The 16,861-nt window shown below is 39.0% G+C and overlaps 1 protein-coding gene across 5 annotated transcripts in view; it reads left to right on the top strand.

Moving 5' to 3' along the window:
* Positions 1-16,861, top strand: part of timm50 (translocase of inner mitochondrial membrane 50 homolog (S. cerevisiae)) — a 38,125-nt gene that overhangs the window by 12,297 nt on the left and 8,967 nt on the right. For 4 of the 5 annotated variants that reach the window (XM_029518246.1, XM_029518244.1, XM_029518243.1 and 1 more), the window contains 2 exons: positions 11,277-11,335; positions 14,907-15,026. In XM_029518246.1, coding sequence (XP_029374106.1) covers positions 11,277-11,335; positions 14,907-15,026 — 179 coding nt within the window. Of the gene's footprint in view, positions 1-11,276; positions 11,336-13,585; positions 13,698-14,906; positions 15,027-16,861 lie in introns of those variants that run through there. The other variant, XM_029518248.1, reaches the window with a different exon arrangement.

Here is a 16,861-nt window from a genome sequence, read left to right as displayed (position 1 = left end):
ATATTTGTATGTGTGTGTTTAGGCACATTATACATTTTTAGTTCCTGGTAATTCTCTAGGAGTGACTAAAAGCTTCCTGCCAAGTGTTTCAATCAGACTATGGCCTGAAGCCCTGGGCAAATGATGCAAATCAGGCCTATGACTTGCGAAAAAACAAAGTAATCACAACTAAAAGTACTACACCCGAGCGGGAACTTAATTTTTACGTTTTACGTCCATCAATTGGTACACACAGGGTTCCTCGAAAGATTCTTGCTTCCTGGACAAAGTTTGTGTGTGTGCGCATGCGCGCGATTATGCTGAATGTTAAGATAATCATGGGAAAATATTGGGGGTGTAACAAATAAGCTATTTGAATCAAGACAATTGGTTTTGATTTAGAAGATGTGAGTGGATTGGTTTGATTGTTGCATGAGCCAATGGCAAAGTTATGGATTTGTTTTATTCTGTTGGTACAGTGTGCTGCTGAGTCTGAGTATGTCTGCTCAGTGTCTCCATCTCTATCTCTCTCGTTGCAGTAACGTCAGATAACACTCAGACAAGTATGGTGGCCAATCCATTGTCTGAAGCCATTAGCACATAGTCGTTAGCTTTTAGCAATGCTGTCTCCATGCTATGATTTATTCTAAAGCTTGACTGAAACTCTTCTAACAGGCCATTCTTATGGCGATGTTCACATAATTGGCTTGCAACTGCTTTTTCAGGATTTGTAGAGAAGAAAGGGAGGGTCTGTAACTAGCCAAAACATCTGGATAATAATTTAATTTTTTTTTGAGGAGAGCAATCTTGAAAGGCTGTGGTACATAACCAAGATATAAACTCACAGTGGTCAGATCCAGAATATACCTGTTTAATTAGTGGAAAAACCTCTTTAAGTAGTGTAGTAGGTACAGGTACTGCAGAAACCAGCTCAGAGAGATTTCAAGTTAAAAAAGATTCCAAATACCGAGCAGGCGTGACAGTTGATTGAGAAGCTGCTGCATTTGATTTGTTCTTGTTCTCTTCTATCAGCACGAAATAGTAAGAGCTTCTGGCTTTTTTATATGTTTTAAAGCTTTATTTCCAGGCTAAGTAGAATTCATTTGCATCACTGGACAGCCTTTCCAATTTTCCAATTTTGGGGTTTGCTTTCAGGCATGAATTTGAGGGCTACACCCATTGATAATCTAGATGCGGGTACTATTCGGATAAGAACTCCGATGGTAAAGACCAAGTGGAAAATATACTGCGACTAGCAGAACTAGTTATTCAGTTTTCAACTTTGAATGGGAGAGACTAAAGGTAAGGTTTTCAAGATGCCTATAGCCAGATTTTGGTCTAGGGTTGCTTAATTAGCTGGATTGAAATCGCAGCCACCCATCCTCCTCAACCTATGGTGTGAGGAATAGGGATGCAATGATAATAGATTTTGGTTGTACGATTATAGTCTGAGGAATAATCACAGTTTCACAATTATTATGCATGAATTAATTTCACAACAATACTCATGAACTAATGCATAAAATCACATGAGCATTCTTTAGAGATTTTCCTTTATTTTTATTAATAAATAATATTATTTATTGCCATCAGAAATAAGTAAGAAATCAGTAATAAAATTATGCAGTACAAAATAATAAACAAAACAAAATAAAGTCTATCTCTGCCTTTGGAATTAAAAAGTGACCTCTGCTCTGTAAACATTTGTCAGTATTTTTCTTTTGAAAAATATAAATGGAATCAAAGGCTGCAGCACCTCTGTCTGCATGGCTCTTTTGATTAAAAATATCACAAAATCATTTGGTATTTTCAGTTTGTGTATTCTTTCTATAATTCTTTTAGACCTGAGTAGAGAACAAACAAGGTGGGGAAAAAAAATGTCTAGTTGGCTTTTGTCTTAAACAGTATAGCTGCTTTTCTTAAACATAGATAACGCTAACATTGAAAATAAATAAAACACTGAACACTAATGTAATTTAACTCAGTTATTACCTGTTACCTTTACTTTGGCATGTTAAGCTGGGTGGTGGTCCTGCAAATGCTGCATCAAGTTTGATGCGTTTGAACCTTTAGCCGCAACTTATTTCTGGCAGGTTTTGCAGTGGGTGGATCTATCGTCTTGAAGGACTCCCTGATCATTCTTGCTGTATCCGAAATACTCCCACACTGCCGTCTTCACTTTTTTTTCGGTAGAGACTAAGCTTCGCTGCTTGTTCCTTATGCCATTGTTTAACTAATTTCGTGGAGCCTCCATGCCCCTTGACACAGCTGCACCTATGTTGCAACTTTGTTTTTGTTCCATGCAGGTTGCGCTGAAAATATTGTACCAACATAGAGTCTGTTTTTTGGGATTAAATTAACCGTGACGTTTTAAAGTGCGGTTAGTAAAATAGGTTAATCACTGCATCCCTAGTGAGAAATATGATAGTTAACATGATTGGAGAATGTAGATCCATTTATACTAACATACTCATTCTGCTGCAGCAAGTTTCAGTCATACAGAATAAATTCACAATATGATCAGTGATCAGATCATTAACTAACAGCAATTTCGATGATAGTGATCTAATATTTAATATTCCACATTTAAATTTTTGAGCATTTAGAACTGAATTGGTGGTTTTTATTTTAAACAAGTTTTTGTTATTAGCTCCTCCTCTGTTTACTTTTGGTTTAATATGTCAACTAAAATTAGGAGGTCGAGGGACAGACGCAATTTCTATAGACATAGTTTTTATTCTGTTCTGGGCATGCAACCTCTGTGACTGAGGTGCAGTCTAGTAAATTCAGTCAGATTCCTAGATATGAGAGTGGCCCCTTCCACGGTGGGACGGAAGCCATCTCTCCTAATCAGGCCCAGGTCTTCCCCAGGAAGTCATCCAGTTATCTATTATCCAAAACAATCATAACCAATCATCACTGGTCAGATTGGGCACAGGTCCAGACAAAACTACAGTGTCCGACATTGTTTTTGCAGAATAACACACGGACTCCATATTAATCTTTGTGACCTCCAACTGGCATAGTCAGGTATAGTTACTGCTGACATGATTTACCACTTTACCATATTTATACTTATCCATAGCGGGCAGTTTGAGATAAAATTGGATGAGCTGCTGTTTAATGTTTATCTATTTACATGTGTTCATGCATGCAGAAATTCATGAAGAAATGTAATTCAAATTAAAGGGTTGTCCACTGACTGCCTGCCATAGCTGGTCCACCAGTGAGCCCTCACATCTCATAACACATCATAAATCAACTACAAATTTTATGCAGAAACAACTAAATTCTTGCCTAAAAAAACTGCATTGCATGACTTAACAGTTGTTTGGAGCAAGGCATGTATAAATGATCCATGAAAAATGTAACTGTACAAAAATAAAAATGTATTAGTTAAAATTAAAAGTCAAAACTTCAATATCTGGCAGTTTATGTGAAAAGTGTATTGATAGTAGACAATGAACAACCTCTCAACTTTCAGAAACCACTGGAACTTCTCCGATAAAGCAAGCATTTGCAAACTTGCGTTAATTTGAAGTGTGTTTTTGCCAATGTGCTGCTGGTGGCATGCTCAGTTGAAAAGGGTTAGTAGATTTTTAATACATATTTTTAATCTTGGCAGTGTTGGTCCTCCATAACCTTTCACACAAGCACACACACACGCCATGGATGTTTTAAGGTGGTATCATGCTCTGTTTGCTGAGAGCCAGAAGCCTCCTTTTGACATTAAATGGCACGTTTATCTGGTTCACTTAACACTGTGACTGGCCAGATGTCTGGGATTAAAGTCTGGTGATAGGTAGGATGCAAGTTTGAGGACCAATATCAAATCAAACTTTATTTATATGACACCTTTCATACAAAAAAGTAAAAGTGCTTCACAATATAAAAGCAATATCTCTCCCACTTGCCCCACCACCACACACAATATACACACAATAATCACCAAACTCACGGGAATGAGGTTTAAGTTGGGTTAGTCAAAAGGACATGATGCTGGGAATAAAAATTGGGCTAATTTGTTTGTTGGGCTCATCATTGCGGTTTAAACATTTTCAATGCGTGTGTTTACCTATGATCTATATAAAGCAATATCTTCTACAAGTTACCGTGAGCCCACGTGTTATTGCTTAAGTGCTGCTCGACATTGTAACACAACCTCTTTAGCTGACATTGCCGTATGTTGGGTTAGGGTCACAGATAAAATACTATCAGGTTCAGTGAGTGGTTCTTCTCTATATATCTGCCCTGTGATGGACTAAGGACCGGCACAGGGTGTACCTGGCCCTCACCTAATGTCAGCTGGGATTTGGCCTAGCCCCACATTGATCCTAAGCAATAAAATCAATATGGATGGTTTTGGAGAGAATGAAACCTGAACTGCTGAACAACCTGAACAACTTCAGTTTGTTTTGTCATTAAGAGTAAGGCTCAGCTAGGTGGATGCTGAAACAGACAATGAATACCTCAAATGATCATGACATCATGATATGATCATCATATCATCATGTATTGATTTTACTTATAGGCGATAAACGATTTGACGTAAATGCTCCCCTGCACATTTCCCCTCAGCTCTCTCAGAACAATGAGGGCCAATCATGACTTCAGAGACCTATTAGGGACCTCAGGGACCAGGGCCATATCATCTCTGAGCTTAGAGACCGTGGGCAAAAGTTTACTATTCCTCTGGGGAGAGACATGGAAAAGCTCAACTCCTTCATCTCCTTCATCTTCCACTCCTCAGTGGAAGTGGAGTCTTATTCTCCTCTAAACTTGTTCTTTCCTTGCCACCTCCATCCTCCTCCTCCCCATTGCTCTTCCTCTTGTATCTTTTCTCGACCAGTTTCTCTCAGTCAGCCATGCCCTGCCATTTTTTTCCTCCTCTCCCTCCCCCAGCTCTTCCTCTGAGAGAAGCAGAAGGTGAGTGGAGGGATGGGCGCTGGATTGATGGATGAATGGATGTATAGTCTTCTGGGACTTGTTTGGCTACAGACTCTTTGTGTGCAAAGTGGCGGCATTTGTGTGTGTGTAATACTGAGGCGCGTCAGATACCATGGCAACCAGGAAACGCCAGGAAACACAACACGCAAAGCAGCCCCCCCACCCCGGATTTAATAACATTTAAAATAACCCTGTGTGTGTTGTCTTTGTGAAAAATACACATACACCTAAGAATAGATAAGGGAGACCAGAACTTCGTCTTCCGGCATTTAAATTATAATAGAATAAATCTTTCAGAGTGAAGTATCCAAAGTGAAACTGGAGGGACTCACTGAAGTGAAAATGGCACTTTTTTGTTTTTTTTTTTTTTTTGTTTTTTTTTTTTTGTTTTTCCTAAGAAAAGTTCACTGCTTGTAATTCAATATGTTCCAATCCCCGGGGTGCTTTGTGTTCTCTGAACAGTCATGTCCAAAACTAACTCTGAACACGAATCCTGTAGCTTAAATATCCCAGTTTTAGAAATTAAGTCCACTGTCCACACTACTGCTTGTCGTCCCTGTCCAGGCGAACGTTTTAGTTGCTTATCTAGCTCCGTATCTCTCCCCACAGGAACACACATGAAAGCACACACATTCTATGACATTGGGCAATTGCAAGCTCATCTAAATAGGAAGCAGGTTGTCTGCTTTCACTTTTACTCAGCTAATTAATTGTGGAAAATACCAGAAGGAAAATTGAAGGCAGTTGTAGCAACATACAGAATGTTGGTCAACAACAGCTGCTGCAAAGATAAGGTCAGTCACCCCTAAGGTTTGTTAAACATTTTGCTTCCACTCTGGTAAACATGTCATCAGGCAGTGAGACCATGTTTCAGTATGTCATTGTGCTACATTATGATGTAACCCTGAAGTTTTCAATGCGGTTGGTCACCAACCTTTCCAAAAGACTTTAAACCCTGCTTTAAACCCTGGACTAATTAACAGGAGGAGATAAAATAGCAAAAGAAATGTGCAGTGTAGAATTATCCTCAAATCCGAATTAAGTCAGTGCACTCAGAGGTAATAAATTGTGTAATCACAGATGAAGTGTGCAAGTTTCAACAGTTTTGTGAAGAGTGTGTGTGTGTGTGTGTGTGTGTGTGTGTGTGTGTGTGTGCGCCATGCCCTTATGCTCCCTGGGTGAACGTTTGCCCCTTCTCTGTAATGTCTCTCAGAGAAAAGACTTGTTGCCAATAACTTTTTAAAAACTTGATCACTTGCACATCAAATCAATGCTCTGCACAGGAACACCAACACTTTTATACGTGTTTTTTTTTTTTTTTTTTTTTTTTTTGTGCCGCTCAGTGTTTCCGTAAGAACAGAAAGAATATTTTACCTGAGTAAGCATGCTAAAAAAAACAAAAAAACTAAACAAAAACCTGGGTGTACTGAGTAATTTAGTTGGAAACGGGGGGTCATTAACTCATAGCGACTGCTCTGAATCTTCCCACTGACCTCCAAAGCAGTCCAATTGTCTCTGCAGACTCTTATCATTTGAAAATATGTTCAATTCATCTCAATATGTTATTTTAAATGCCTCACTGATGTGGTAGTTGTCCAGTCTGCTCACCTCTGGCGCCCATCCACATGCTTTATTTCAAGCAACTCCCCAGACACGCACACACGCGCACACACAGACACATTAAAGAGGCCAAGTCATGCTGCCGTTTATCACCCGGAGAGAAAAGACATGATTGACAGTGGAGGGAGGAGGTGTTGTTGTACAGCAGATGCTGACGCTAACCACGCCTTTTGTTAGGGATGGAGGCCCCTTCAACCATCTCTCCACAGTTCCCTCCTCTTTCCCTTCATCCCTCCTTCCTCATTTTTCATCCCTGATTACCTTCATTTTTGGGTTTGCTCCCTATGCTAGTTTTTGTTCCCTCCTTTGTCTTTAGTGTCTTCAAACTTTATCTACCCCTCCCTTATTCCTCCTCTTCTCCTTTTCACTGGTATGTCTTTCATTTCTATTTTTCATTTCATTCATTTTTTTCATTTTTTTTTATATCTATCGTTGTTTCTGCTATTTGTATCCCTCCTTTTTCCTTCCTTTCCTTTTGTTCATCCTCTGTCCCACATTTCATTATTTGCAAAGCCGCTTTCATCTGCTTCATTCACCAGTCCTAATGTCTGGTCTGCGCTCCTCTTTCCCAGAAGATTCCTCTTTGTGCCATTGTTGATTTCAAATTTCAGATTGGCAGCTGTAGATCCCACCTTCTTTTATTTTGGAGGACTGACACCCAAACCTGCTGTTTAATGTTGTTGTTACACATCACAGAAATATTTCCTTTGTCAAGCTTCCCAGGAGCTGGAGGATTACTTGGTACTGACAAGATTATGACAACTAATGTAAACAAAAGTACTAAATACAGCTCAAAATTGTTTTTTTTGTTTTGTTTTTTTTTTTATTAAGTTCCAGTATGTTTTTCCTGTCAGAGCTTTTTTTGTCAAGTTATTCACACCACATTATTCTGGCCTTTCAGGATGTTGTATAATGTTCATTGGTTGAAGTTGCACTGGTTGTGTTTCTACGCTATGCAGCACATGTACATTAGACTTCTTAGTAGGTAAAAATTCCCTTCTCCTCCTTTGAACCCTGAGCCTTAATCCTTGTACACTGAGCATGCCACTGGTGGCACATTTGCATCCCCACTTCTACTTACATGAATGTTTGGTCTATCTGAGTCAGCAGCGGTTTATGAAAGCTGGGAAGTTGCTCTTCACAGCTAATATAGGGACATTATGGTAATTCCACTCATGATGTTGCAGTTAACATACTCTTTTGACATACTGTAAACTGATGGATATTGAAGGTTCTAACTGTTGTGGAAAAATACTTACTCACAGGACATTTTATGTCCCTTTTTTATAGTTAAAATAAATTCTAGAAAGACAATAAAAACCTTTAGTGTTAAGGCGTTAATTTGATACTGATACTCAGATTTACATGGTTGCTTGCTTCCCTCCCTGTGTGACTAGGTGCATAAGAGTAGTCCAGTTTCTAAAACTCTTTTCTCACCCTAAACTCAAACAGGGGTGACCTCTACGTCTGCCCCATCTCCTTGACCACAATCATTCAGTCATCAGTCTTGTACTCCTTCTCTGCCACTGTGCTCCTCAAAGGCATGTCGACTGACATCGTCATTCCCATCAACAAGAAGAGTTTTAACCAGGCTGGTCTAGGGTTAAGGTTATCTAGGGTTTTGCGATGTTGGAACAAGCTCCTGAATCCAATCAGAGCAGGGGCCCTCCTCTCTGCCTACCTACAAAGCGTTTTAGTCTGCATAACTGAAAGATCTGCCTCCCGATAAATCTACATCTAGGGAGCGAAGTGACTGCCTGGGAGCATAAGGAACTATGAGCTCTCTGAGATATGATGGAGTTTGGTCATTCAGAGCTTTTGTACGTTAGGAGAAGGATTTTAAATTCTATTCTGACTTACTGCGAGCCAATGAAGAGAAACTAGCACAGGAGAAATGTGATCTGTTTTTCCAGTTCCTGTTAATATTCCTGCAGCAAGTTCTGAAATAAGTGAAGGCCTTTCTAAGGATTGTTGAGACATCCTGATAGCAGTGAATTAGAGTAGTCCAGTCTAGAGGTAACAAGCACATGCACTAGTTTTTCTACATACTCTTGAAACAGGATGTTTCTGATGTTTGCAATATTGCGTAGGTGAAAGAAGGCTGTCCTAGAAACTTGTTTTATATGACGGACAGTGCGAGTACAATGACTTCAGTTTTGCCTGAAGACAGATTAGCTAATAACATTTGTTTAGCAATGGATATTGATGCTTTGCCTCCAAATAACTTTGCCTAAGTGAAGCATATATAGGGTGAAAAGTTTTGGTCAAAAGAGAGAACCCTGTGGAACTCAATGTTTAACTTAAGCGTGTGAGGGGAGAAGTCATTTTTGACATGACCAAAGTGATATCTGCATGATTTAAACCAGCATAGTGTGACTCCTCTGATCCCAACTTCATGTTTCAGCCTTTGTAATAGAATATTGTGGTTTCAAAAGCAGCACTGAGATTCAACATGAGAAGTATGGAGGTCAATCCATTGTCTGTGTCCATTAAAATGTGGTTGGTAACTTTTATCAGTGCTTTTTCTGTGCTATGATGTATTCTAAAACCTGATTGAATCTCTTCAAACAAGCCATTCCTATGCAAATGTTCACATTATTGGCTTGCAACTGCTTTTTCAAGTCTCAGGCTGGGGTCTGGCTCTCCCTCCAGTCTGCGTGTTAAGCACAGCAACTGCAGAGGTGACGTTCAAATTAGTCATTTTTTTAATTAATTTCTTTATTTGTTTATTTACATGGTAAAATTTACTAATGACTTGCCAATGTCAGCTGGAGTTTGTTGGTTCATACCAACATCGTTGACCTCAGCAGTGATTCCTGCTGCCTTCTTGCATCCTTTGTTTCCACTTTTCCAGCTGCAAAATAAAACCACCTTGTTGCTTATCACATGCGATGATGATTTCAGTTTCTGCTTCAGAACAAAATTTTCTTCTTGGCCCTATTCTGCGACTTCATGCCGTAAAATGCAGGGGCACAGCATCTTAATTGAGAATATTTATTGGCAGGACATTCAAATTAAGATTGTTTTCGGCCAGTGCACTTTTCTACACCCAACCTTTCATCCACTGTGATTGAAAAGCTCAGTGAATCACACATGAAACCTGTCATAAAATAATTTTTACACCCATATCTGCAGTACACCTGTTTTATGCTTGTTTGATAAATGAGAACCAATCTGTTTTGATGCAAAATCCAAAATCCACATTACTTAATTTTTGTTATAAAGCTTTTCACCATTGTGGAAACACTGCAGGATCTGCTTTAGTTTGAAATGTCCACTCTCTTGTTGTGGTCTTGTGCTTGCCTTCCCTCTTGTACCCTGATTAGGTCGTATGAGCCTTGTCACTTTTAGTAAATTTGTTGTCATTAGCAAGGCTGTGCAGTTTACAGATGATCATTATTTTGATTATTGGTCATTTTGAGGCATCTGCAATTCAATTTTTGTATTACATCCTAAATATGATGCTAGGACTGGTACCAAAATAAATGCATTTTTTCTTAAGCTTTTCTGATCTGAAGAATATAATCTTTAGACTGAGGCATCTCAATAGCAGGTCAGTACAAACAATGTTTTGATACATTTTATATTTCTACATTTAAATTTTTTACATTGCATTATCATGATCAAGGAAATAACAGCTTCTGAACAATCTTCTTAAGGTTGTTTTAGTTAAAAAAATATATATATTTTTTGTGGTTGTAGCATCATGAACTTTTCACTATAGACCTCTAGACACTGACATTAAGACGAACATGAGACTGTGTGTGTAAAGTCTTTATTTTGACGAGCTTCAATTTGCTGTAAAAATAAATGAAACACTTTTGTTGGATGTTTTTCTGATAACGTAGAATTCACTAATTCTCCATCATCTTTTGACCCCCCCTACATCTGATACACATTACATATACTGTATACATACAATATACACACTCCCACATACAAAAACGTTTGTACAGACTCGCGTCATCACAGCAGGACTGTGGCAGATGGCCTTTGCTCCCTGCTTCAGCACGCTTTTATGAACTCTGGGGGATCAAGTCCTCTGGGATCCAAGCGTTCTAGCTTTGGCAGACATGTTTAAAGATGAACAGAGAGCATGCGTGCTTGTGTCTGACTGGCTATTGTGATCCCGTTTGTAGTAATGAGCCTACAGCCCCATGGGAAACAAAGTCTTTATTTTTATGTGTCATCAGCATGTTGTCAAATGCAGAAGCCATGAGCAAGACACATCTAGCTGGCTTGTCCACTGCTCACACCTCAGCCTCATTGATCAGATAGAACCATGTGACTTAACTGATCACCATACTGATAACTAATCCGCTGAGCCTCATGTTGGAAGCATTAGTTGTAGCACGTACCATGAGCCAACCAGTGGCCCTTTTTGCTGCATGTCACCTTCCTAATGTTCCTTTTCCTTTCACTGTGGCTTTTAAAATAGAGGTATAATATAGCTCTCAAATGTTGTTAAATTCAATGAGCATTGTTACATTAGGGAGGGCTATCCTACAACAAAATTTCCCCCATGTTTTCTGTTCTAAAACAGTTCAAACCTATAAATACAGAAGTTGTATGTCTTTTGTTTGCCTTTAATTCTAAGTTGTGTCAAGTTTTTAGTTTTTTTTGTTTGGTCGATGTAATATTAATATGTGAATTGTTTTGATTAATCATCTTTACTCAGACCATGAAAGACTTATACTTTTTTCCTGTGTGGATTCTGTTCCTCTTCTCAGACCCTCCAGTTGTGCAGCAGTTAAAAAGAACCTTCAAATACTTCAAGGACTACAGGCAGGTGAGCACTTGTCTTGTAAAACCAGGAGGAAATAATGTTTGAGCTTAAAGCAATTTAGTTTGTAACCCCGGAAATTTGGAGATGTGCAGTAGTATATAATAGGTTTTCCAAGGCATGTTAAGACAGTGTCTTTGAATTTGGTAATTTCAGGGTAAAACTAATGAAAAATCATGATGTTGGTTCCTGCACTGTACTATATGTATTAATTATTAAAATCATTTAGGCTTTAAAATGTTGCTAAGAACCTTGGCTCAATTTTCAACAAAACCATAAAGATGGACATGTCTTGATCAGACTTGTTTATCTTGAATATATCCTGGAAGCTGGTTTCTCTGTCTGCTGGACAGCCACCTTAAATGGGTTAGTTTCTGCTTCTGGTGAGGCCATGAATTCTGTTTCAATGGATTATGGAGAGGCTTTCCCCTAGGGATGCAACGGTACAGTTTTCCCACAGTTCAGTATGCGTCACGATTTTTGATGCATACTGAACATTATGCGGTACGGTTTCAATATGTTAATATAAAACTACTCACTAGAAAAGTCAATATATTGCATTTAAAAATAATTAAGCGCAAGCACAGAAATAGGTTGGGTGATAGTAAAATGGATGCAGGACAGTACATGATAATGAGGTTCAATTGTTTTCATCATATGACGAAATCCAGTGTTCTCAACCACCAAATATGGCTCCAGGTCTTTCACTCTGAAGACACCCACTGCTTTTGTTATCACTTTGTGTTTTTCTGAATTGGTTGCAAACCAGTTGGAAGGCAGCTGCAATTGACGACTGTGCTCTAATGTTAGCTGTTGAAAGCCGACTCTGACCTGCTCCAAGCTTCTCCAAGTGATACAGACTGGTAACGGCTGTTGCTTGTGTTACCTACGGAGTATTCAATAGCTGAAAATGACCGTCATTTTGCCCTTGTCATCGTAACTGACACTCAATCCAAAATGATCCCACATCATGGACTTGTAAGACGACGGCGCCTCTTCAAATTTCTTTTCATTTTCTTTTTCAGATTCCTGCTCACTCGCCATATTTGCTCAAGGTTTACTCTCCACTCTCTTTTCCAGTTATTTGCATCCTAGCACTGATTGGCTCCTGGGACATTCAGGGATCTCTGATTGGCTCTGAAGGCAGCATGAACAAAGCATTCCTGCTCTCTCTACTGTGTCTGCTCCTTGTGTAGCTAATCACACAGCATGCGCTGTACAAAGTTTTGATAAAGTTTTGTGACAGGCTGAAACACTGTTGCTTGCCTTTGTATTGAACCACACAGGGCATATTGAACGGTTCAGTAAAATATTGAATATTGTTTCATCCCTACTTTCCTCAGTCTCATAGTAGTATAACCCTTTAATACCGAGTGTGCCGCCAGCAGCACATTCACATAACACACACTTCAGATTACTACAAGTTAGTAGATGTTGGCTCTCCTGAATTTCCAGCGGTTTCTAAAAGCTGAGATGTTGCACTTCAGTCAATATAGGGTCCTTACTAGGGATGAGCGAATATACCACTATCCGTATCTCTTCAACCATCTACATTTTTTGTATCGTATTCGTAATGACAAGGGGCAAGACTTTAACTGGCATGGTTGAAGTGGGCATGATTTATATGAATGTTGTATTTTTAAGCCTGAAATCGATATAGGTTGATCAGAAGTTACTATATTTATTGCAAGCCTCAATATTTTTTATTTACAGCTTAATTTGTATTACACAAAGGGAAGAAGAGCAGTGAGAATGAGAAATGTGATATGGGCTACATGCAGCACCGTTTCTGTGATGAATCAAGTTTTTACCCCATAAACCCATAAATGGGGCAGATTTGAAACATTTGGGTTATAAAAAGCTATTTTAAAATGATGATGTAGTAGTGTGCATGTAGCCTACCTTTATTTCACGTTAAGGTTATTTGATGATCTTACCGGGTGACTCAATCAGGTAGTTGTAAATATTGATGTATGTCACCTCCGGCCATTCAGTGGAATAATTTCTCCATGAAAATGAAAGCAAACAGAAGGGACAATGAGAAAGACCCACATATGTGTTTTTCATTGTACCATTTTTTTCTCTCGTACAGTTAGCCTGTTAAAATAATCATCTGACATGTTTATGTTTTAAGCTAACTACTAGCTAACTACTGGACATTGGACTGGGCAATATAACGATAATTATCGCAAAATAACTTTTCTTAGACAGAAATATAAGACATAGTCAATAGAACTCATTCCATCCATTTTTTTACAGACAACACGAACAGCCAATGATAATGAGAACAGCGCCGTGCTGAACCAATCACACAGCTGGAATGGAGTTACAGCCACGTCAGGCTAGGTTGACACACACATAGAAGAGAGTAAGTGATGCAGCCGGCTTAAACGTAAGCACACGTGCTTATGTTTTGGCCACCAGTCTGTTAGGAGCGGAAGCGAAATACGTGAAAATGGCAGAAAATCTTAACACAAGCAACAGCGTCCCCAAAGAAGACACTCCAACGGACACAGGCCAAGGCTCAAAAGACAAGGACATTGTTGAGAAGAAAGGTCCTGATTTGGTAGTGTGGGGATATTTTGGCTATTTAAAGTCCAACAAGAAGCAGAGTAGTGTGCACTTGTGTTGAGCATTTGACTGGTCAAAATTAAGATTTTTGTTTATTATATAATCATTTTATTGTTTTTATTTTTTTTATACTTTTATGCTTAAAATAAGCAGCATCTCCAGGTGGACAATAGGAATCTTCAGTGTTAAGGGTTGAAAAGATATTTCAGGTTTTTCCTATGGAACAACTAATTGCTGCAGTAATGACATATGTTGTGACATGTAGTAACCACTCCTTCCTTCCTAGCTTTCATTTTGCCAACAGTCATTTTTTAAATAAAATATTATTCATTTGTGTAATATTTTGTTGTTATAAACATAACTATTAATATCTAATGATATTGATAGTAACTAAATGGTTATGATTATTTATATGCTGACAACCCTGCACGCACTGGTCTATTGTATTGTAAAATATATATGTAGACTAACATATTCGGAGACAATGGGTCCAACACTCATTTTTTTGCAACTTTCGTGACTTTTACTTTCACTCCTCTTTTGAACACGCAAAAACTGATTCACAGAAACAAATGCAAGCTCGTTACTTCCCTCCCTGAATAACTGAATGTGAAAACATTCAGCTGCGTGAACAGAATGAAGTTCATTTTGCTCTGTCCTTTTCTTTGTTTTAGCTCTTCCCAGAAGTCCCAGAAGACTGGGATTTAAATTGGGTTTTACTGTGAAAACCACGCTTTTAACTGTAAATAGCGAAATGTTTTTATGTTTACTGAACAACCCCCCCCCCTTTTCTCTTTAGCTTCATCTTGTTGCTATTAGAAGGACTTATTAAAAATTGATTATGTGTAGCTTGGATTTTCCCCCTCAAACTTCCAGTATTTACTCAAATTTGCCAACTTCCTCCTCTGACTCTGGACAGTGTTGTGAAATATGTTCATGTTCATAAATGTGCATTAATTTCCATAGGAACAGTGTGACCTGCTCTGTTTTTGTGTGTTATTTTTAGATGATTATTGAGCCAACAAGCCCAAAGCTGCTCCCCGATCCCCTCAAAGAGCCATACTACCAGCCTCCTTACACTCTGGTGCTAGAGCTCACTGATGTCCTGCTACACCCAGAGTGGTCGGTATGTGTTTTCACCCTCTCTGCTTGTATAAGAGTCTGTTCTTGGCCTCTCAGAACTGGTTCTTAAGATGTACTTTCATAGAAGAAATAGAGTGAAGCACAGTTCCTGGCTGAAGAGCATGTTGCCTTCATGAAGTTATTCCCTATTTCCACCACAGTAACCATGTATACCGGGTAATTATTTTAGAGTTTTAGCTGACTTTCGTGGGAATGAGCTGCAGTCTTTCTGGTTTCACACCATTGTACTAAACAGGTGACAGGTCTGTGTCTAAGTTCTGAAAGATATTACAACGGAAGTAGAGAAAATATGTTCACGTGTCCAGTGTATTCATCTGGATTATGTGTTTACACCATTGAAAACTGTTAACACCCTCTGCAGTAACCCTGGGTCTGAATGCTGATTGTAGCCTTTTCCATTACTAAGAAAAGCTAAATCACTCTTTCTATGACATTTTTCTGTGTAAATTGTTCCCTCTCTATAGCCCCCTTTCTACTGGGTAGCAAACCCAAGAAAACTAGGCAACAATTAGAAACACTAAGGAGTAAGGGGCTGAGTAGGACTGTTGGTGTTGTGGGGGGTTATTGGTTTTATGGGACAGGTGGAGTGTGTGTCGGAGTTGTACCCCACCACCTGTCATCTTGTTGACTGACTCTCTCCTTTTTATACTCATATACACACACACACACACACACTCTCCTCATACTCTCGGCCATACACTTTGTTGACTTACCTGACAGGTGTGCACCAGCTGTAACTCGACACCTGCTACCTGTTAAACAGATAAATGCAGAAAAGATAATACAGTGGCCCACAGTTGGGACTCTTTCATTCTTATGTATCACCCCCAGATACTCCATTATCATGTTCTCTGCACCCCCCCCAAAAAGTCCCAGCTTTTTCTTTAATCTTTTTCCTTGCTGAACATATTTAGAATAACCCACCCCCCCACCCCATCCTCTCTCCCCATTTCGCTCCACCAACAAACATTTTACAGCTGTAATCATGGCTGCAGATTACCAAGGAGTCCTGAGTCAGGGAGTCACTCTAAGACAACTCTCTATCTGAAAACATCAGTCTGTTCACTATCACTACAAAAACACAGATTGGCAATAACCCTAAGGCTGATGTTGATGCTATTTGTGTTTTTACTCAAACCGCAGCAAACAGGAGCTGACCTGAGTAGAGAAGGCTGTGATCTCTAAGCGTCTGACTGTCACAAAACAACGGACACAACACACACACCTTCTTACTTTTTCTGTCTCATTCCAGCTACAGTTTCAAACACTCTTTCCGTCAGCTTCAGCTTCACAGCTGTCATGCAAATAATGACACGTTTCTTTAATCAAGTGATTAATTAAAAGAAAACTGTCACATGGTTCACAATCACTATAATAAATATTATCTTGATAAGAATGATGAAAGTATGGTTTTTGGGAATGAGCAGGAACCAGTTTGCCTTCTCTGGGTTGACTAGCAGAATGTATTGTTTATTTTCATTCATTCATTCATTCATCTTCTACTGCTTTTCCATTTCCGGGTAATCCAGTTTTTTCCTCCAGTTTTTTTCATTTAGTCGTCACTTTCCTACATTTTTGAAAATAGAGGAAACTGTGTTTAGTGGCCTGAGATTCTTAAGTCTGAAAAGTGAAGCGAATGCTCAAATGCTTATCATCAGGGGACAACTCCACTGACATCATATTGCATTAAAGCCTATGTGAAAACAGCCCTACTTCCCATTTGATTTAGTATCTTAGTACATTATTTTAAAATTCCTTTCAGAGGAAATTTGGTGAGCTCCTTTCCTGTGAAATTAAATTAGCTGGAGGAATATCATT

Source organism: Echeneis naucrates, chromosome 13, assembly GCF_900963305.1.
Source record: "Echeneis naucrates chromosome 13, fEcheNa1.1, whole genome shotgun sequence".
Taxonomy (NCBI): Eukaryota; Metazoa; Chordata; class Actinopteri; order Carangiformes; family Echeneidae; genus Echeneis; species Echeneis naucrates.
Note: the sequence above shows the minus strand (reverse complement) of the source record. Positions and strands in the feature narration are given on the sequence as shown.